The sequence below is a fragment of the Sesamum indicum genome, linkage group LG13 (genome assembly GCF_026168435.1).
Source record: "Sesamum indicum cultivar Baizhima isolate 11 linkage group LG13, ASM2616843v1, whole genome shotgun sequence".
NCBI classification, from domain to species: domain Eukaryota; kingdom Viridiplantae; phylum Streptophyta; class Magnoliopsida; order Lamiales; family Pedaliaceae; genus Sesamum; species Sesamum indicum.
The window spans coordinates 19,186,645-19,207,484 of record NC_142669.1 but is presented as its reverse complement, the minus strand read 5'-3'; the positions used below and the strand labels follow the sequence as shown (position 1 = coordinate 19,207,484).

Genomic DNA, 20,840 nt, shown 5'->3' with positions numbered 1-20,840 from the left:
AAGCAACTGAAGCTGTCAACTAAGTATTTTGGCTCTTATAAGGTAATAGAGAAGGTAGGAAAGGTTGCCTACAAGCTTGCTTTACCTCCTGAAACAAAAATACATCTTGTCTTCCATGTCTCCTACTGAAAAAGAAGATAGGAGCCAAGTACTTTCCCTCTGTAAACTTACTTTGAAGATGAAATCTTCAAAGTTTACCCGGTGGCCATCCTAGCAAGAAGACTAATACCCAGAAACAATGTTGGTGTTTATCATGTTTTGATTCAGTGGTCTCATGCTTCTCCAGACCATGCAACTTGGGAGGATTATCATGTTGTTGCCTCAAAATTTCCAGGCTTTGATCCTTAGGGACAAAGCTCAAAAAAAGGATGAAGGGAATGTAATGATTTCAGGGGAAAACACGCTCTATTAACTGATCGTTGGATGGAAAAGGAAAATCTCAGCTGTTTGGTCAAGGGTTATGATAAGATTGGGGGCCAAACTGAATGAGAACACAAAAACGATGTTGTTGAAGCCAAATTTGGGTCTTGAACCTAACGAGCTGTAATTTGGGGAAAGAAAGTGACATTTTGGGGGAGCAGCTGGGATAACGACGCGAGGACACGCGGCAGGCAGAGAACTGGAGACAAAGACACTCCGTATGCAGCTGTGTCTAGAGTTCCAGCTCTTGAAGAAAAACCAATCCGAGGCTTTTATGTCTATTTTGGGAATTGTTATTTTCTGATCCTTTGTTCAAACTTTGCTGGATATTAATGGGGTTGTAATACATTTTGAGGTTAATGAAAATTTTATCCAGATTTCTGTTACCTTTCATCACCTCTTTTCCATCTCTTTCTTCTTCTGCGTTCAATCTGTGACATATAGGAGAACGTGGCATGGATTATTATCAAGAATCTGAGGTCTGAGAGTTTCGCACATGCTTTTGCATGAGACTGTTGTTTCATTTGGCGAAAAAGGAGGACGTTTTGAGCGTCGCCATGGTTGACCGCTCGCCTTATGCTGGAATTTCAAGCAGCAGCTCAAACTCGTTCCAGAATCGGAATAGCTGCGGATGATACCATGTCTCATTGTTCTTGGACCACTGAACAATGATTTTCATCACTTAAGGAGACAACGTGGACAGCCAACTAATCTGCTCACAATGCGGAGACTGACACCGTACCTATGACCTAAAACCATCACATCACCATCACCCATTTTTGGTGCGCGCTCTTCTACTTTGTTTCTTTTTCTTTAATTGCGCTTCTGCTATTTACCAATACTGCGCTGCTACTCCAAATACGAGATGCAACAGTTGTAATAGTTTTACACATCTATCCAACTGTCTCACATAAATAAAATACCCACACACGAATGAGAAGAATGGTCAAAATTGTTTAAATTGTTATGGAACTTAAAATTTTATATTTGAATATAATTGATAAATATTCTAATCCAAGGTCAAATAAATTTTAATTGAATCAAATATAAATTAAGATCAATAATTTAATATTTTTAAATATTTGTTATTCTTTTTTCATTAATCGAATCAGAATCAAGTAAAATTTAAAAATTTATCAAACAAAAAAAATTAATTTATTAAATTTAACAAAACAAATTCAAACCAACTTTTATTATCAAACCCTCAGACCTTACTGTATGGTGGGTCGAAATATCATTAAACATTTAATATCCTCATCCAATCATTCGTTGTTTACACATCTGCCCAAATGGATGTCATAAAATTCCTCTACAGCGAAGGTACCATACACAATATACAGCCACTCCTCAAAATACGACTAAAACGTACAAGTGCGGATTCTCAGGCTTCCAATTGAATCTTCTCATTACATGTGTTGTATACCCCAGTTTCACACTTTCTCAGTAGACGATACACCCACAACCAAGGGAGCCTCTATTAATATATCGTAGACGAAGGTAGTACAGGAAATTTGAATATAATCACCATAAAGGTGCAGATATAATAATAGTACCGATCCATATAAGGACTGCAACAAACCTCCAAGCATCATTGAAATTTCAAACTACAAAATAGTTTGACACAATTACAAACACTTGAGAATTCAACATTTACTCAATACATTCATACTACTGCTAAAGATTTCCAGACAATCCAACTAGAAGCGGAGTCATTCCCTGGCAGAGGCGCCACTGACCTTTCATGCTTTGTCTGCAGGAGACCTCGTTCAGGCTGTGCCTTTGAATTTGGCATCATACTCGTAAGGTTGCTGCAAGAAACAAACATCAGGGACACAGTCGACGCTCAACAGATGTTACCAACTAAAAATCTGACAAACAAAAATTCTTTTCACTAAGACCATATTTTCAATTTTTCCAGAAAGAAAGAAATCACACTTTAAAAATTCCTTTGAAGATGTACAAGTAAAAGCATATAAATAGGGGATAGCAAATGAGCCAAGAAGTTAATAACTTGCTTGCAAATCGAGAACAGTGCACAAAATAAGGTGGAGTTTATTTTCTAGAAGTTTGCAATTCATAATCTAACTGTTGCTTAGAGAACAGTGCACAAAATGAGGTGAAGGAGTTTATTTTCTAGAAGTTTTGCAATACATAATTTAACTGTTGCTTAGTGTCTTTATTAGTGTAGCAGATCTTGGGACATGACAACTAGGACATCTCATCCATAAGACTCGTGCCATCAATATGGCTGCGTTCGTGATACATTAACCAAATCTCTGTACTCACCTGAATCTAGTTGCAAATAGACACTAGCAATTTATATCCTAGTCAAATATCTATCAGGGAGAAAGGGAGTCACAGAAGTACAATACCAAGAATATAGCGGAGATCAATCTACGAGCAAACCATCTTTTGTGCATTGCTTGTTGAGCACGTGATGCTGCTTCCACACTTTCGAACCTCAAATATACATAGCCAGCGCTGTTCCTGGAATTCAGTAGAATAAAGATTTGGACGTCACCATGAAGTTCTGCACTTTTATGAGGATTTAATTAAGGTTTCCTATTTTATATATTTAGTTTATTAGCATAACATTGAAGAATCATTGACGAGAGGGAAAGATAATGCATCCATGTCAAACAAACAAATATAGTTAGCGTGCCATGATTAACCATCGAAGATAGGAAAATCGAAAAGCTTAATCAACTGTAATTCAGAGGTTAAAAAGTCATAATCTGATAGGAAATTAGATTATTTTGTATTTTTCTTGCTGGGTGGATTGTTTGAGGGTTACCCAATGGTAATTAGATATTAATGGGACCCAGTACAATGATCCTCATATATCAATTTAACAAAAACAGCCAAAAGGATATAGCCTTACTTGTCAACATGGATATGCTTCACCCGGCCATACTTGGAACATTCTTCTTGTACATCATCTCTAATGTCTAGATCAAACTCTGGATCCGTCTGCAATGTTTTATAGAAATGTAACTAAAGGGGAAGAGAAAGGAGAAAAATAGCTTTCCTCCCATTGCGAGCACCAACAAGCAGAAAACACTAACCTCAGTGGTCGGATCAAACATATTCTTTAACAATAAACATTCACTGGGGGTTCCAATAGGTTCTGGAGCCATGGAAACAACCTGTGCCGGAAGAACTGGAGTTGGAAGGACTGATGTTGGGTTAATGGGCATAGCAATAGCTTGTTGTGAAGGAACTGATCCATTCAGCGCAGGCACTCCAAGTGGCCCTACAACACTGCACAAAAGATCATCCTATCATTCTCTGCATTCTCTGCATTCATGATGCAACCCCATAGTAGTCAATGACTCATGGCGCACCATGACGCAAAGGGTTCCTGGATCCATGATGGCAAGGGCTCCTGAAGCCACAAACAGTGCAGTACGCACCTTTTCGAAGGACGGCGCTAATGCACCAAAATAATTTGTATGTTTGTATATTAAATATTTTTCAATGAGAATAATGTAAAAGAAGTTAATATAAAGGTTAAACAACAAATTGAACGTTTAAAAAAAACTAATGTTAAAGCCTTAAAGAAACAAATTTCTACTATTTGTAAGAAATTAAAATATATAATACTTGCTCTAAATTTTCCAGATTTTAGAAATTAATGCATTAAACTGTTGAGGAAGAATGAGAAGAAAGAAAACAGATTCTGTAACCGAGAAGGTCCAGAGCAAAAGCAGTGCTGAAGTCGAAGAGTCACCGAAGTCCAAGAGGCACGCGCACCATTGCCAAAGTGTAAGAAGCGCACCTGGGCAACAGCCCAGATTGCGACCAAGTGCATGGCAGGGCAGCGCTAGGACAAAGCCCCTTCGCCACAAACTCTAAATGGCAAAGAGGCCGCGCCTTCAGCATGTACCTATGACTACTATGATCCAACCATGAGAAAACTATTGATCTAATAAGATCCTACATACAGACCTTGAAGCTATACCACTGCGATCCAGCTTTGCCATGAGCATTGCTCTTGACTGAGCATTTAAAGCCTGCAAAGGTTGCAGACAATTATTAGATGAGAAGAGGCAGAACATTATTAGATGAGACATTATTAAAAAGAAATAATAAATGATGAATATTCTATGCTTGGGTATTTTAGTCTCAACAATGGGGAAAAGAAGAAACAATAATGTAATGGTTCTCATTCTACCACATTCCACTCCATAAAGAAGCAAAAAAACCCACTACCTTCAAATCTACAGGCTACTTTGTGTTTGCTTGAACATGACCATACGAGAAAACAAGCAACTTTCCTCCAGAAGAGGATCAGCGCTAAAAATTTGTAATACACTCTAAACTTAACTTCTGCAATCACACTCATGCTTCAGTTTTAACAGTCGCCAATTACCATGGAATAGGACAAGTTAAAAGGTCTCTAATCTGACAAGCCAGTCCCAAAAACGTGTGTGCTGAAACGGACATGAGAAATATAATGACACAATAAAGTACATATTAAAGAAACCAATAAACTCCTCTCAAAGAAAAGTCATCAATGAATTGAATCAGGATCAAATGTCAATCTTATATTCAGAGTTCAGCAACCTAGTTGGACTGCCATCCACGCCATTGACCACTGTCACGCCTGTCCTCTTAGTCAAGATTTTATGCTTATATTGACACCAATTGTGAATGACTGAAGAAACTTCTTGTCATAAGAATAGATGAAACGAAGACGATCATTTAGCCATGTTGGTGGTTGAAACAATTAAAAAACTCAACCCAGCAGATATCAGGACTCTATGAGAGTGTTTTCTAGCGCATCGGAAAAGTACTTTTCAGCTTTGTAGCTTCGGGGTTTCGGATGCCAACTTCTGATTCTGGGACTACCAAAAAAGCGCTCCCTCAAGTGCTTCTAGATGCTTCGGCCTTTTTGTAAATAAATTCAAACTTTTTATTTGGGCTATATTACCCTTATTACAATAATCTTAATTCAAATTTACCTTTTCCAATTTATTTCCCAAATTACACATCTGAGGCTGATATAGAGTTTTCAAAAAAATTAACAATAATAAAATTTACACTCACATTTTAATGTCTTAGGATTTTATATTATAATTGCTATATCATCTGATATTTTCCTGTATCATAAATTGAATTGCTATAATTAATTAATAAAATAAATATTATTTTGGCAATCATGCAAGTTTATTTATTGTGTTTGAATGAACAATTATATTATTTAGTAGAAGCATTATCGAATTAAATATTCAGTTTTTCTTTAGTATTCAATATTTTAACAATACAAATGACAAATATATGTAAAAGATTAAATATAAAATATACTAATTGAAATAAAATTTATGATTTTATGAGATAAAATAATTGCTATTGACAAAAGACAAATGCAAATATTAAGTGAAAATAGGCTATTTAACACATACAGACAAAACAGTCTTTAATCATTAAGCTTGTTTAGAATTGCTTTTTCCCCCGACCATTATCCAATTTTAACTTTTATATGTTTTTCACTTTTTTTACAATCATTACCCACTTTTGATTCTGATTGTGCTATAACTTCCCACTTTATTCCACAAAAATCACTTCTCTACAAGCACAAGTTTTTGGAAACACCCCCTAAATCATGTAACCAACAACTAAACATTTTACAAAGCAATTACTGCCCCTGCGACATAAATAATCACAGTTTAAACAATAATTATAGCTGATTAACCTAGTAATGCAATTCAAAAGTTTTACTCACCAAACCGCCTCCATCATCATCATCAAAATCTGCAGTTTTTGCCCCTGAATCTTGTACTCCAACATGATCAGTAACAGAGGAAACCTGAAGTCAAAACATAAAGTGGAAAGTCAAGATAATAAAACCGCACGCAGAAGTTGTAATAATGCAACTTATGGATCAGAAAGCAAGAGAAACCATTTTCAGGAATAGGAGAGCTCAGTTGTAAACCAGAGCACAATACCTTAATGGTCCGACCAGCAATTTCCAATTTCCCATTCAAACTTTGTGCTGCCTTTGCATGTTCAAGTTGTGCAAACTGCAATGATGTTTATTAAATATAAAGTTTCTAGGGTCAGAAAGCGAAAAGCAAGACTCCTTGAGATTGAAATATTTATAACTATTGAAACAATTAACATTCAGAAAATACTGACTTGAACAAACCCAAACCCTTTGCAATGTCCCGTCTCTGGATCTGTAGGAAGTTGGACAAGTTCAACTGGACCAAACGCTTCAAAAATCTAGAGAAGTATCAAAGTTAACTTTCGAACATTTGAAGCTAAAAATAACATAAAAACACAAATAATATAGTACACTAACAATAACAAATAAGAAATCAATAGCCTAATCTCATATGATAAATTTGACAAGCTGCATAGTAAATGAAAATAATTTCAAGCCATATAATGCACTGTGGCTAGTAGCGAATGAAGAGGTAATCAAAGGATAAAATACATATTGCCCCTCATTTATGGCAACCTAATGAACAGATCAATTGATAATTCCCCAAACCGGTAATTAAAGAACAAAACAAACACCCCAAGCAATAAGTAACAATCCTACGACTCATGGTTCTCAGACATAATTATACAGAAGGTTCAGCAATTAACTTGCTACTGCCAAAGCATGATGCCGTCGAACCAATTCTTCAAAGGCAAATGACACCAAGAAAAACAATAAAGTATAAACCACCGTGAAAAAACAATAACGATACTAATTACAGCCTCAACACCCACTCCCAAAAAAAATTAACATCCACCATTATATCATAATGAACTTGAGTTCACAAGAACACGATGCTATAATTCCAGCACATTGAACTGGGAGTCAATGATTCCTAAAATGAATGCTAAGGAGAAAAGCTTCACGGCAAGAAGCTAGCACTGTCAACTGGAACAGCAGAATGCACCAACTTACTAGAAGATGTAGTAGTAATGGCAGAACAGTTAAATGCATGCTAAATAGATCAGACCAAAAAGTCCCATACCTGTTTAAGCTGAAATTCTGTCATGTTGAAATGTAAATTGCCAACATAAAGCTTCCTATCTGTTGCACCATATGGTCCAGCAACTCCTGCACCACCAGCGGAAGTATTTGATTGAACAAGATTCTTTTCTGCCTCTGAAGGTTTTACCATTACAGGTTGTCCGAGGAATAGGTGGCCGGATAGAGCTATAGCCATTGGTACAGACATGGCATCATAAAATTCAATATACCTGTAATAGTGTACACAGGTTCAATCACAATAGAACAGAACACCAAAAAATCATACAGCAAGACTAGGGTTACAGAAAGCCCATAAAATCCTAACACATAACGTCACACTGGCTTTCTAGCAAAATGAAGCAGATCAACAGTCGTCAAGTCACAAATTTCCCACAATTAATACATCAGCTGAGAAATATCCTGCATCGAGGGATCTGGAGGACATTTAGACATCAATTTCCACCTTGACTTTATCATAGTAAGCAGATGAACACCAGGATTTGATCACAGTAAGACACTAATCTATAACCTCATTATCTCCATGAGATGTATCATACCACTGTTAAACGATATAGAAGCTACAGCAATGAAAGCCAGCCCAGATCTGGAAGATATATTTGCACCGACAACCTCATCCTAATTCGAAAATAAATGCATTGAACCTAAAACATAATTTCATGAATACCAAACAGAGATAATGTGGAACGATAAAGCAATCAATTCTTTCTCTCCTTTATTTCTTCTTCCTTTTTTTTATGTGGGGGGGGGGGGGGAGGGCGGTCGAGGAAGGTAAGCACAAAGAAACATACCCAACTCCTTTTGATCGCCTCGAGTTCCTATCCATAATGAGTTTTACATCCCTTACCTGAAGATGCAAAATGAAGAAAAGGTGAATTAAAAAGATGAAGTAAATCAACAAAGGAAAATAATCACCACCAACCTTTCCAGCTTGTGAAAAGAATTCAAAAACATCTCTCTCCGTAGCCTTAAGTGGCATCTGCAATAAACAAAAATTAGTGAATCATGTTGTTAGAGATGTAGGACTTCAAAAAGTTCAAGTTTTAGAGGATCACTGAATACAGGCATCTAAGGTTCAAACTCATACTTGATATGCAAAAACAGTTCTCTGGTCCCTTTCTGGATCAGCTTCAGGCTCCACGGCTTCCTTTTTATCCTTAAATCTCCTGCATACATAACTCAAAGTAAAATAAGAACAAATCCAATGGTAGGAACAGGTGGCATTGCAATAAATGCAGCCTTATCAGTCTGCTAGAGACTTGTTGTAACTTGTACGATATATAATCTCAAACCCCTTCTCATACTCCCCCGGAGTTCATGTACTTTCACCCCCACAAACTCCTGCCAGCACCTTGTTTGGGCCCAATTACAAGGCTAATCCTAAACCAGAACAGTGGATTTAATCACAAGTAAAACAAGAAAAGATACTTGCATATATACATTTATATCGGTCACAACAAGCCCTTAATAGTTATCACCAGTCACAGACATATATTATAACCATTGAGCAACGAAAACCAAAATACTAGCTGGACCACAAACAATAAGAATACCTAGTGAACATGAGCAACAAAATTGATGTTATCTATAAATGACCAATTATTTCGAAATCCAGTTGGTGAAGTATACCAGACTGTCCTCAAGCTTTATAATCTAGTATTCTAGTTGCCTACAAAAAGTAAAATATATAGCCTTTGGCCATCATTTGTTACCAAGGAACACCTTTACATGAATTTTAAACTACAGCTCTGAACCTATGCTGCACACATTAAAAAGTCCTTCATCATCTATACTAAAAGTGACTGTAGGGAGAAAGTCTCTCTTGATGTTACAGCTAGGGGAAATTTGGGAAGCCAATCTCCATTCCACATTTCAAAAGACCAGCAAGCAAAATTTGGACATCTTCAATTTTTTCCCCTGTAAATTCATGAATTAATATGCATTATTAACTGTATTGCAATTTCAAGGTCAAGTTAAACACTAAACCTAATCACAATATCTTATATTTGGGCCCCACATATAAAACATTTGCTATTTAAGATCCCTGTTCAAAGCAGAGGGAAGGCCACAATTATGGAGCTAAAGCATTTTCGTCTTGGAAGTGAAGAAAATGTTGGAAAACTGATACAGCTTCACCACAAGCGTTGCCGACCTAAAAATCGAATACACCATTGGTCAACATCTCAGCTCAGAGGTAAGAAAGTAACCTTAAATCCAGCCATGCAAAAACATTAGAAGGATGGAAGAGTGAGCCAACTCAAAAAGCCTATAACAAAGAAACACGACAGACCTTATCAAACTCAATATGTGGAAATCCACTTTCTTCCATGGAGAAGCCATCAAGGGGTTTCCGCATTATTAGCCCATTAAGATGTGCAAACATCCATCTACGATTTCAACCCAAGTTAGAATACTATATCCTCCAAGTATAAACTTACACTTTTTCTGCACTTAGACCCTTTTTATGCATTTCCTTCATGCTTCAACTCTACCGACAAGACCAAGGTGATAGAACATACACTCAGGTCAAATTTAAATGAAGCATCGTACTTGTATCTCAAAACCAGAGAAAATTTAGAGGGCAAATCCGAAGTTTATTATAGTACAATATGAACGACCTTAGAGAAGGGGAAAAACAAAAAAAGAGACAGCCATCAATAGCTTCCAACTGAATGACACTTTCTTACACCAATATAAACCCTTAAAACTTTGCACAGAGCAAAACAAAAACAAAAAACAAGAAGTGCCACCCCACTCATTTAAGGATATTAGTGCAAATCAACTTCCAAATATTATTTTGAGGTTCGCATTAGATATCAAACTTCATAGGCGATCAAGTGCAAACCAAGCATGAAGTAAAATAATTTTTGCTCAGGCTATGCAGTATAGACAGAAAAAATAAAGTTTCAATAAGGAAACAAAGGTGCTTGACATCACCTGCTCTCTTCACGCTCCCTTTCTCTCATCAATTCCCTCTCTCTTTCACGGTCCAGCCTCGATCGGCTCCTACTCCTCCTCTCCCTCTCTCGCTCCTTCTCCCTCTCCTTCTCCTTTTCCTTATCCCTCTCTCTCCTCTCTCTCTCCCTCTCCTTCTCTCTATCCCTCTCTCTCCTCTCTCTATCCTTGTCCTTATCCCTTTCCCTCTCTCTATCCCTCTCCTTCTCCTTATCCCTCGAGCTGCGTCTCTCCCTATCAGAATCCCGCTCTCGACTCCGATGCCTGGAGCTCCTCTCCCTATCCCTATCCCTATCTCTATCCCTGTCCCTATCCCTCTCCCTCTCTCTATCCCTATCCCGATCCCTCTCCTTCTCCCTATCGCGCCCGTTTTCTTCACTCCGCGATTTCTTGCTGCTGCTCTTCCTCTCCTTCTCTTCTTCATCAAATTCATCGTCGTCGCTCCTATCTCTTCTTCTGTACCCCTTCTCGCTCTTCTCTCTATCCTTCTCCTTGTCCGGAGTTTCCTTCTTCGACGGGCCGTTGGTTTCTTCCACGGCCTTCTCGAGGTAATCGTACTCGTCGAAATCCATTCAATTCCGAGATTAGAAGCTACAGAAAATGATGCGTCAGCGCAGGACACTGGAAGCTATTGGATTATCTTATCGGAACCCTAGCTCGCTGAGATTATCTTTAGGGTTTTGGGGAGGAGAAGTGCACACAATGGCAAAGGATGGGAATGTAAATTGCATTTGGCGTTACACTCGGCAGTTTATTGGGTGGGCTCTTGGGCCTTTTGAGACAAAAAGGGCTGAGATCAAAAGGTGGGCCATCTTGAGGCCCGATTAGGGCCTTTCATCAGACCAAAATAATTTTATTCTCAGGGCCCATATTGCTTTATATTGTTTGGATTTTAACAAATATCCATAGTGTTTGGTTTCATTTTTGATCCATCTCAAAGATGGGCCAAGACATGATAAATGTTTGACTTGATTTGTTTTGGAAATTCTAATAGTGTTTTGAAATTTTTTAAAATAATGCCTCATTTATATTTTGTCCAAATAAGTCTATACTAATTATAGGCCCTACAACTAAAAAATTATATACATACTCATATATATATATAAAGATATATATAAAAGAGGCATGATTTGACAATGGACATTAGTTTTTGTCTCTCACTGAACAACATCAAATATACCATATTTATTTTATCCAAAAATAAATCCAAACATAATCACTATCTCTAACGCATCCTTATTTATCTTTATTTTTCTCTCTCTATCTCCACAAAACACACCAAAATAAGTCAAAAATAAAATCAAATATAGTGATCAATTCTTTTATCATTGTTTTTGTCAAAAATTTTAATATGATGATCTATTAGAAATCAAAACGCCCTTTATTTACATAACATTTGGATTAGTATTTTGAGTGTTTTGGAGATAGAGAAAAAAAAATAGAAATAAGTAATATGTGTTTGAGTAGATTGTATGTTTGGATTTGTGTTTTGATATAATATAAAATAGTTTAAAATAAGTGGTGTAGGTTTGATGTTGGGATTTGAGAGACAGGAGTAACTACTCATTGTCAAATCATGTCTTTGAATATATATTTATTAATATCAATGTGTATGTATATAGTATTTTGTTTATAGTGAAATATAATATATATATATATATGTTAAGTAATTTTCTTTGTTGAGGAATTTCTTTTATATTTTAAATAATAATTATAATTTGAATGAATAATTAAATGCATTGTAGTATTGTCTCCAAAATAATTTTGTTACACTTAATATTTAGACTAAAAAAATATAATAGATAAAATTCAAATAAAAATATTAGAATTAAGTATGTATTGTTGGTATATTGTCCTCAATTTTCAAATTTCTCAAATATTTCATTAAAATAGAAAAAAATTTCAGTGCAAAAGATTAAATAGTCTAAGTTGAAAAAATTTGTAATTAAGAGTTAAATGCACTATAGTAATGTGTTGAAAATACATTCGTTAGACTTTTATATTCAAACTGATAAATTTTAATAGATAATTAAAGTAACAAAAAATACAAATTAGGTATATAGTAATGGTATATTGTCCTCAACATACCAAACTACTAAAGTATTTCAGTGAGGTAGAAAATTTTTAAATATTTTTACTAAGTAGCAATGATAGTAAATATGTTTAATATCAATGGTTCCATAAGTTTATAATTATACTTTAGTAGTAATTATTGATGAGATTTTACATATATTATATGTTAAATAATATATGATACATATAATACAAATAATTTTTAAAAAAACAAATAAATCTCATTTGCTTTGGTGTGGAATTTATTTGTTTATATTAAATAATAATTATAAATTTAATAAATAAGTACATGCACTACATCGGTGTGTTGAAAATGATTTCATTGGTGTTTATATTCGTGGTGAAAATATTTATTTGATAAATCGAACAATAAACAGTTTGCACCATGCATGTAGTAATGGTATATTGTCCAAAATTTTTCAAATATTTCGTTCAAGTAGAGAATGATATATTGAGTCCAAAATATTTAAATAGTTAAAGTTGAGTGAATTAGTATTGATTAGTTTAAAACAGAACAGAGTGAATATTTTTACTCATACCATATAAGGCTGTCAATTTCTAAGGTTGTCTAATTCTAATTGCACATTTGCACGACATATAAGAAACGAATGCGTTTGACACTCACAAAATGCTCGAGTAGTTGTTCCATTTTTACTGATTAAATTAGTATTTGACTCAAAATTTTCATATTCGGCCATTGTATTTCTAAGGACCGTCATGCCGCTGTGGTGGAAGTCCTTGTGGTTGGCGTGAGCGCGCTATGTTGTCTCCCTCACTATACGTCCGGGCATCTTGATCAGACTGCACGCCAAATCAACGAATGTAGTCAGTCCACGATCCAATCTCCCCCACTTTCGATCCCATGTCGAGATTGCAACGTGAGGCTAATGAGGTACTGCGTACCAACAATGGGCCACCATCACCTCACACTACATGTTCCACTACATCCCAACTAGCGATGTGTGTACGCGTCTGCACCAATTGGGTAGTAGAATCCGATATGACAATCGGTGCATCCTCCCCTCCTCTCAGTAAAATATGCACGGATGTTACTACTCTCGCTATTCAGTGCATCACCCTAGGCCTCAGTAGGACACTCGGCAACATGATTGGGCCCCTCACCTCTAGCATGATGGGATAATGTGGCTCTAGGTACTGATAGTACCGTCTAGCCAATGAGAAATGCTGGCCCAATGGAAGATTTGATTGCGTTACAAATTAATATATGTAATTTGAAATGGCAATTGTTAAGTGGATGTCATCATATTCGAAATAACATGACGCACCCATGACGTACGTGGTCGTAGTTCGGAGGGAAACACCATAACAAGTATTTCAATATCATAATAAATCCCTAGTATCTAAGTGATGTCGTAAAACTGGCGAAATCGACTTTTAAGCTCGTAGAATTTATCACGGACCTGGTTTCAGGTATAGGGATATCCAAAATATCTTTGTAATGCACGTGCCCAATGACCAATGTATGCCTCCGCACGTGTATCATCTCTCATCGACGTTCGGGTGTTGTCGTCCAATACCATCCACATGAAATGTTGCTCAATATTTAAAGTCCAGTGGTCCTCCTATGGAAATTCAACACTCTCCAGATATATGGGATATGTCATGGCTGCACAGAATTATGGTTAGAAAATCGTAATGTGCAACATCGTATCACATGGAGGGTTGCAAATGTAGAAAATCTCATTTTGCTTGAATTACTATGTCATAAATTTTTAGAACTGTCATACATTCTACTCTTGATTACTACTAAATAATCTTATAACGTAATAATTTGATCCAAAGTGAAAATCGGAAAAGGTTTTAATAGTTTAGATATGAATCAACTGTGTTCAATACTTTCATTCCTAGTTCGGATGGTGGACTGCCCATATTTGCATCGCTATGCTATCTCGAAGGGTGCGTTGAGCTACTAACTCAGAAGCGGTTGGATGTCCTATATGGTAAAATGAATCTATGTCAAGAGGAGTGTCTTCATCCAGTTTGTTGAATATGATGTCATCGTTGCTATATCTACAGATGAAGTTATGAAGTGTGCAACATGCAATTACTATATTGATCTGGTGATTTTGAAGGTAGCTCGGCATCCCCTACTGTAGTATTGGAAACGTTTTTTCATTACACCGAAATATCATTCAATTACATTTCACAACCTTGAATGTGCATGGTTAAATATGTCCTGTGGGATATGATATCGACGACCATGTCCCTTCTACTCAGGTAGGTGATACATTGTTTCTCGATAAAGAGTCAGGAAATATTGGTAGTTTGCGAAAGCCGCATCTACCAAATAATACTTACTTGTGTTGTCAAAAAACATTGTCATAAGGAGAACCACTAACACCACGTATTTTATTTTTAAGCAAGATATTTGATGAGGGGGTTTTTTATCTTTGGACGAATATGCCCCTCACATTAATTGGGGAACCTCTATGGAAAGATTCCAGGATCCCACATAATGCTCAAATGGAGAAATTTACGGCTGCCATAACAGTGGTTAGCTACGATTTTGGGCATAACTTGAGCTCTCAGACCCGGATATTGGCACTCACCAAAAATATCTTTTGGAGACATATAAGAACAGCAAATGAAGGCCTGAGAAGGGAAGTTTTTCACTTGCTAACAGACGCATTCTATTCACTATCAACGGATATCTCTGATCTAGGGACTGACTTGAGCGTCGGAGAGCCATAGCCGGGACTACACCCGGCCGGCTTAACCGTTTCTTTTGTTCTCAGGGATCGCGTTTCGGGAGCCGAGGTCGGATCGCGGATCAAAACTTCGACCACCGAGTGAATTCGATCAAATCTCCCCACGCATTTTCAATATTCATTGGAATGTAGCTTATATGTTATGTGTATCAGAAGACACCATCATAAATCATTATTGATTTAGCATGGAGTGTACTTTTTTACAGGATTAGTACTCTTATAATTTTAAAATTTTCTTAAAAATTTTGAACTTTGTAGTTTGGCAAAAAATCTGATACATAATTGGCACGTTTATGAAAAACACATGAACTTTAGCGTGAAAAATAACGACGATTTCTAGTAAAGGAGGTGAGAAGGGATCCAAGCTCTCGATTCAACAGCTGGATCCATTGCTATAAATCCACTTTTCCATGAGCAGCTGCCTTAGTTTATCATGGAAACATCAATTCAACCCTCCGCGGCTTCTGCTCCCCTAAATATTCCAAAAAAGTCGGCTGTTTTTCTCAGTCACTTCAAGAAGTTGATTTTTAAAGTTGAATTTTAACCCGTTGAAGTCTACAAGAACCTGAATTTCAAATTTTCGTCTCCCATAATATCTTTCATCGAGAATCCAAATGAATGGCATCATGATCCGCACCTTAAAGCACCAGAAATTAGTGTGTGTATGCCGCAAATTCACGTCCTCCGCTGCATTGCTCGAAGGCCCGGCAGTTGAATATGGTGAAAATCAGGGAAAGCTCGAAGCACTTCACTTGGTCAGCAACCCCTCAAATTTGAGAGGATTGACATTCATAGAAAGCAAAGCAGCGCATGCCCTTCTACTGAGATGCGGCGTAATATACTCTGACATTTACGCTGCAAACAATTTGCTTGATGCTTACTCGGAGTTCTGTCACATGGATTATGCATTTAAGCTGTTTGAGGAAATTCCATTACGGAATGTAGTAACGTGGAATTTGATGATTTTGGGGTGTAATAAAAACTTCCTTTTCGATGACGCGTGGCAAGTTTATTGCCGAATGCATAAAATGGGAGTGGGTATGGATGAGTTTACTTATGGCAGTGTTCTGTCTGCTTGTGGTTCTTTGGAGCATATAACAAGTGGGAAGCAGGTTTATGGGTTCGTTCTGAAAAACGGGTTCTTTACAAACGGGTATGTGAGGGCTGGAATGATTGATTTGTTCTCAAGGAGTTGTAGGGTTGAGGATGCTTTGAGGGTATTGTATGATGTTCACTGCAAGAATGTGGTTTGTTGGAATGCTGTAGTATCTGGAGCAGTCAAGAATAAGGATAATTGGGTTGCTTTGGGAATTTTCAGCCAAATGTTCCGCCAAGGCTCCATGACCCCAAATGCTTTTACATTTTCGAGTGTTTTGACTGCATGTGCTGCAGTTAAGGAGCTTGAATTGGGTAAAAGTATTCATGGACAGGTGATCAAAGGTGGTGCCGGAGCAGATGTTTTTGTGGGAACTGCTGTTGTTGATTTATATGCCAAATCTGGGGCTATGTCTGATGCTATTAAGCAATTTAGGCTAATGCCGGTGCGCAATGTTGTCTCTTGGACTTCCATCATCTCTGGGTTTGTTCAGAAGGGTGATTCAGCTTCTGCTCTTGGGGTCCTTAAGGACATGCGTAAGACAGGAGAGGAGATAAACACCTTGACAGTCTCAAGTGTTCTTGCAGCCTGTGCAAATCCTTCTATGTTTAAAGACGCACTACAGGTCCATTGTTGGATTTTCAAGATTGGGCTCCATTTGAACCCAGTAGTAAAAGCATCTCTAATAAACACATACTCAAAAATTGGTGCCATTGACTTATCTGAAATAGCATTTGCAGAGGCTCAGGACCTGAAACAAGTAGGTGTCTGGGCTAATATGATTTCTGCATTTGTTCATAGTGGAAATTATGAAAAAGCAATCACTTTGTTTGAAAGAATGCTAAAAGAAGGTATTACACCCGATAAATTCATTGCTTCCAGTATCTTAAGCCTAATCGACAGCTTAATTCTAGGGAGACAAGTACATGGATTTGCTCTGAAAGTGGGTATGGTGTCTGAAGTTTCTGTTGGCAGTTCAATTTTCACTATGTATTCAAAATGTGGTGACTTGGAGGAGTCTTTAAAAGCATTTGAGCAACTTGAAACGAAAGACAATATTTCATGGACCTCTATGATTGCCGGTCTTGCAGAACATGGGTGTGCAGATAAGGCTGTTCAAATGTTTAGACAGATGGAATTTGAGAATTTGGTTCCTGACGAAAAAATTCTAGCTACTATTCTAAATTCATGTTCTGCTCTTCATTCCTTGAAGCTAGGTAGAGAAATTCATGGATTTGCTCTTCGATGTGGGTTTGCCAAGCATACCATCATCGATGATGCACTTGTGAATATGTATTCAAAATGTGGTGATCTCAATTCAGCCAAGATAGTTTTTCACGCAATGCCTTTCAAGGACCAGGTTTCTTGGTCCTCTCTAATTTCAGGATTTGCCCAAAGGGGGTACATTGAGGAGGCTCTTCAGCTTTTCCACGACATGCTTCTGTCTGGTATTATTACAGTTGATGCCTTCACAATCTCGTCGGTGCTTGGGGCTCTTGCAATTTTAAGTACACCAGGCATTGGTACTCTGTTGCACGCATATATCATTAAAAAGGGTATAGAATTAGAAGCTTCCATAGGAAGTTCACTTATCATGATGTATTCAAAATGTGGAAGTATTGGTGATTGCAGTAAAGTGTTTCAGCAGATTAAATATCCTGATTTAGTTAGCTGGACAACGATGATCACTAGCTATGCACATCATGGAAAAGGATTGGAGGCCTTACAATTATTTGACCTTATGAAGAAATCAGGAATAGAGCCTGATGATGTTACTTTTGTTGGTGTTCTATCCGCCTGTAGTCACACTGGTTTGGTTGGAGAAGGGTATCTTCATCTAAATTCAATGATCAGAGACTATGGAATTGAGCCTGGTTACAAGCATTACATGTGTATGGTGGATCTTCTTGGCCGTGCAGGAAGACTAGAAGAGGCTCAAAGGTTTATTGTCAACATGCCTATAGAACCTAATACTTTAGTGTGGGAAACTCTACTTGCTGCTTGCAAAGTGCATGGTAATCATGAGGTTGGAAAGCTAGCTGCTGAGAAGATTAAGGAATTGCAGCCCTCTGGTGCTGGAACATATGTTTCAGTTTCAAATATGTGGGCTGAAGCAGGAGAGTGGGAACATGTTCTGAAAATCAGAGGTTCAATGAAGGAAACAGGAGTAACAAAGAAGGAACCAGGGTGGAGTTTCATATGAAATATAAGTGTTAACTGATATGATTTTTTCTCCATCCGATCACCCAAAGTAAGATTACAAAGTAAAGAACTGCAAGTCCCACTTGGGAAGTATTCCATAAGCAACCGCTCAACCTAGTATATATATGGAAATGAATCAGTTCCACACTCTCACTTAGCTTCCTGGGTCCAAAGCAACGTGAAAAATGGCTTCTTGTTTCCGGTTACTGCTTCTGTTTTGGATGGCTATTGAAAAGGAGCGGAGTTGAGCTGCTGGAAACAGAGCTCAACCTCAGAATGACATGACTGATAAATTTAGCAAGAGCCAATTTTCCTTAATTCAATCCACAGAAATTCGACAAGCCCAAGGAGTTAAAGGACTGGAAATGCTTCCAATTTAGGTAATTTGCAGTAAACATAGTGAGTTTGCATCAGGTGAGGGATATCCTCTCATGCTATGTGTGAGTATGTTAGGTAGCTTGAGTCATTGATGCTTGATTGCTAAAATATGTGTCGGTCATTAGCAAGTGCACTATCTATCAAGTAGTATAATAAATATCGTTCCCACGATAATTTAAACGAAATAATTACCAAAATTATGATAATCTACAATTATCTGGATGATTCGTAAAGCAGGTGATAGACTACTACTACTATTACTAAAAATAATTACTAACGAAAATAAGCTAAAAGAATGTGTTGGAAAAGATTTAGGAGTGAGAAAGATGCGAAGGCTATTGGTCTACTTAATTGATCCAATGAATGCAAAATTCACAAATTAATCTAGCAAGCAATGTTTTCATACACTAAGGTTTTTCCCAAGTTAATTCAATATATTCTCTCGAGCTATATCAAACCTATTATTATCAAGGAAACAGTGGATCTCTCCAATCGATCTAAAACTCTGGACAACATTATGATTCTTTGGTCTTGTGTTCTATTGTGATTGAACCTGTGTACACTGATGATAGGTAATTGAATTTTATGGTGCCATGTCCGTACCAATGGCTATAGCTCTATCCGGCCCCTATTCCTTGGACAACCTGTAATGGTAAAACCTTCAGAGGCAGAAAAGAATCTTGTTCAATCAAATACTTCTGCTGGTGGTGCAGGAGTTGCTGGACGATATGGTGCAACAGATAGGAAGCTTTATGTTGGCAATTTACATTTCAACATGACACAATTTCAGCTTAAAAGGTATGTGGCTTTCTGGTCTGATCTATTTACCATGCATTTAACTGTTCTGCCACTACTACTACATCTTCTAGTAACTTGGTGCCGTCTGCTGTGCCAGTTGACAGTGCTAGCTTCTTGCTGTGAATCTTTTCTCCTTAGCATTCTTTTTAGGAACCATCGACGCCCAGTTCAATGTGCTGAAATTATAGTATCATGTTCTTGTAAACTCCAGGTCAATGGGAAGTTTCAAGCAGCGTTGGATCATTTTGTTTGGGTTTCAAGCCTGCTGCACTCATGCTGGTCTGTTGGAGAAAGGATGGGAAGTTTTCAATTTGATGAGTAATACATATAGCATAGATCCCGGACTTGATCATTACGCTTGCATAACTGACCTCCTTGGACATCGAGGAAAGCTGAAAGAAGCATTGGAGTTTATTCAAGACATGCCCATCAAACCAGATTCTGGGATTTGGGGTACTTTGCTCAGTGCCTGCAAAATTCATCACAACTTAGAGATTGCTGAGCATGCAGCATACCATCTTCTTCAACTAGAACCACATGCTGCGGCTCCTTACGTAGAAATGGCTAATATATATGCATCAGCAAGAGACTGGAACGGGGTTGCTGTAATGCGTATAAGAAAATAAAGAGCAAACAGGTGACAAATCCCCTGGGCAAAGTGTCATACAAGTTGATGGCAAATTTCGTTCGTTTACTTTCTGAAGGGTTGCAAATATTTGAGACTTTGGATTGCTTAGTCCTGCAGCTAAAAGATGAAATAGATTTGTTAGCTCCCGAGGAACTCTTGTCGTGACTCAACCTTGGCGTTTAAGTGATTCCCTAGCACTCCTGTCTTGGAGATGAAAACGAGTTCCTTGTTTCTCCATGGCAATATAAAATTCCATAGAAATAAGAGGCCGTTTTTGATAGTTTACTAACTGCCGATTGGAAAGTACATAGAAATCAACATGTAGAATCCAATGTTGTGAAATTGTAATTGAAGTGCCAAAAAAGGCAGCTTCAACAGAAGGCCCAAAGCTCACGTGCACATTGAAACCACACCCAGACAGATGTCTGTTATGAGGCAGTAAAAATTGCAAGCACTAGATAAAATCAGCAGGAGGCTGCTTAATTCACTATCTACTCTATTTATGTTAAGGGGGTGTTTGGAAGGGCTTAAAATAAGCAATTATAAACTTATTACTGAAAATGAAATGAAAAG

The 20,840-nt window shown here is 37.3% G+C and overlaps 2 protein-coding genes across 6 annotated transcripts; one reads left to right on the top strand and one right to left on the bottom strand.

Annotated features, from left to right (window-relative positions):
- Nucleotides 1-1,918: 1,918 nt before the first annotated feature.
- On the bottom strand, nt 1,919-11,094 carry LOC105179038 (Splicing factor, CC1-like protein). Of its 2 annotated transcripts, XM_011102629.3 has the most exons (13): nt 10,346-11,094; nt 8,496-8,574; nt 8,331-8,387; nt 8,200-8,255; nt 7,392-7,620; nt 6,559-6,645; nt 6,369-6,443; nt 6,146-6,229; nt 4,369-4,433; nt 3,486-3,681; nt 3,302-3,390; nt 2,793-2,907; nt 1,919-2,228 (listed from the first exon to the last, which is right to left on the bottom strand). In XM_011102629.3, exons 1-13 carry the CDS (start codon nt 10,933-10,935, stop codon nt 2,187-2,189), a joined length of 1,764 nt encoding a protein of 587 aa, XP_011100931.1. In that variant the 5' UTR covers nt 10,936-11,094; the 3' UTR covers nt 1,919-2,186. The 2 variants fall into 2 exon arrangements, with proteins under 2 accessions (XP_011100931.1, XP_020546870.1); XM_020691211.2 differs by having other exon boundaries at nt 8,200-8,387.
- Nucleotides 11,095-15,440: 4,346 nt separating this feature from the next.
- On the top strand, nt 15,441-20,420 carry OTP87 (pentatricopeptide (PPR) repeat-containing protein). Of its 4 annotated transcripts, none has more exons than XM_088877042.1 (3): nt 15,441-18,843; nt 19,555-19,639; nt 19,851-20,420. In XM_088877042.1, the coding sequence occupies exon 1, from the start codon at nt 15,780-15,782 to the stop codon at nt 18,462-18,464; it is 2,685 nt and encodes an 894-aa protein (XP_088733168.1). In that variant the 5' UTR covers nt 15,441-15,779; the 3' UTR covers nt 18,465-18,843; nt 19,555-19,639; nt 19,851-20,420. The 4 variants fall into 4 exon arrangements, with proteins under 4 accessions (XP_088733168.1, XP_011100928.1, XP_011100929.1 ...); XM_011102626.3 differs by having other exon boundaries at nt 19,414-19,639; XM_011102627.3 differs by having other exon boundaries at nt 15,441-18,877; nt 19,414-19,639.
- Nucleotides 20,421-20,840: the final 420 nt, after the last annotated feature.

Bases quoted from the DNA above. Each gene is read 5' to 3' on its own strand.
- LOC105179038 (XM_020691211.2), bottom strand. From the start codon at position 10,935: ATGGATTTCGACGAGTACGATTACCTCGAGAAGGCCGTGGAAGAAACC. The intron at 7,621-8,199 runs GTATGTTTCTTT...ACACTATTACAG, and splicing joins AGGCGATCAAAAGGAGTTGG to GTATATTGAATTTTATGATG. The intron at 6,646-7,391 runs GTATGGGACTTT...ATACTTCTCTAG, and splicing joins CAGAATTTCAGCTTAAACAG to ATTTTTGAAGCGTTTGGTCC.
- OTP87 (XM_088877042.1), top strand. From the start codon at position 15,780: ATGAATGGCATCATGATCCGCACCTTAAAGCACCAGAAATTAGTGTGT.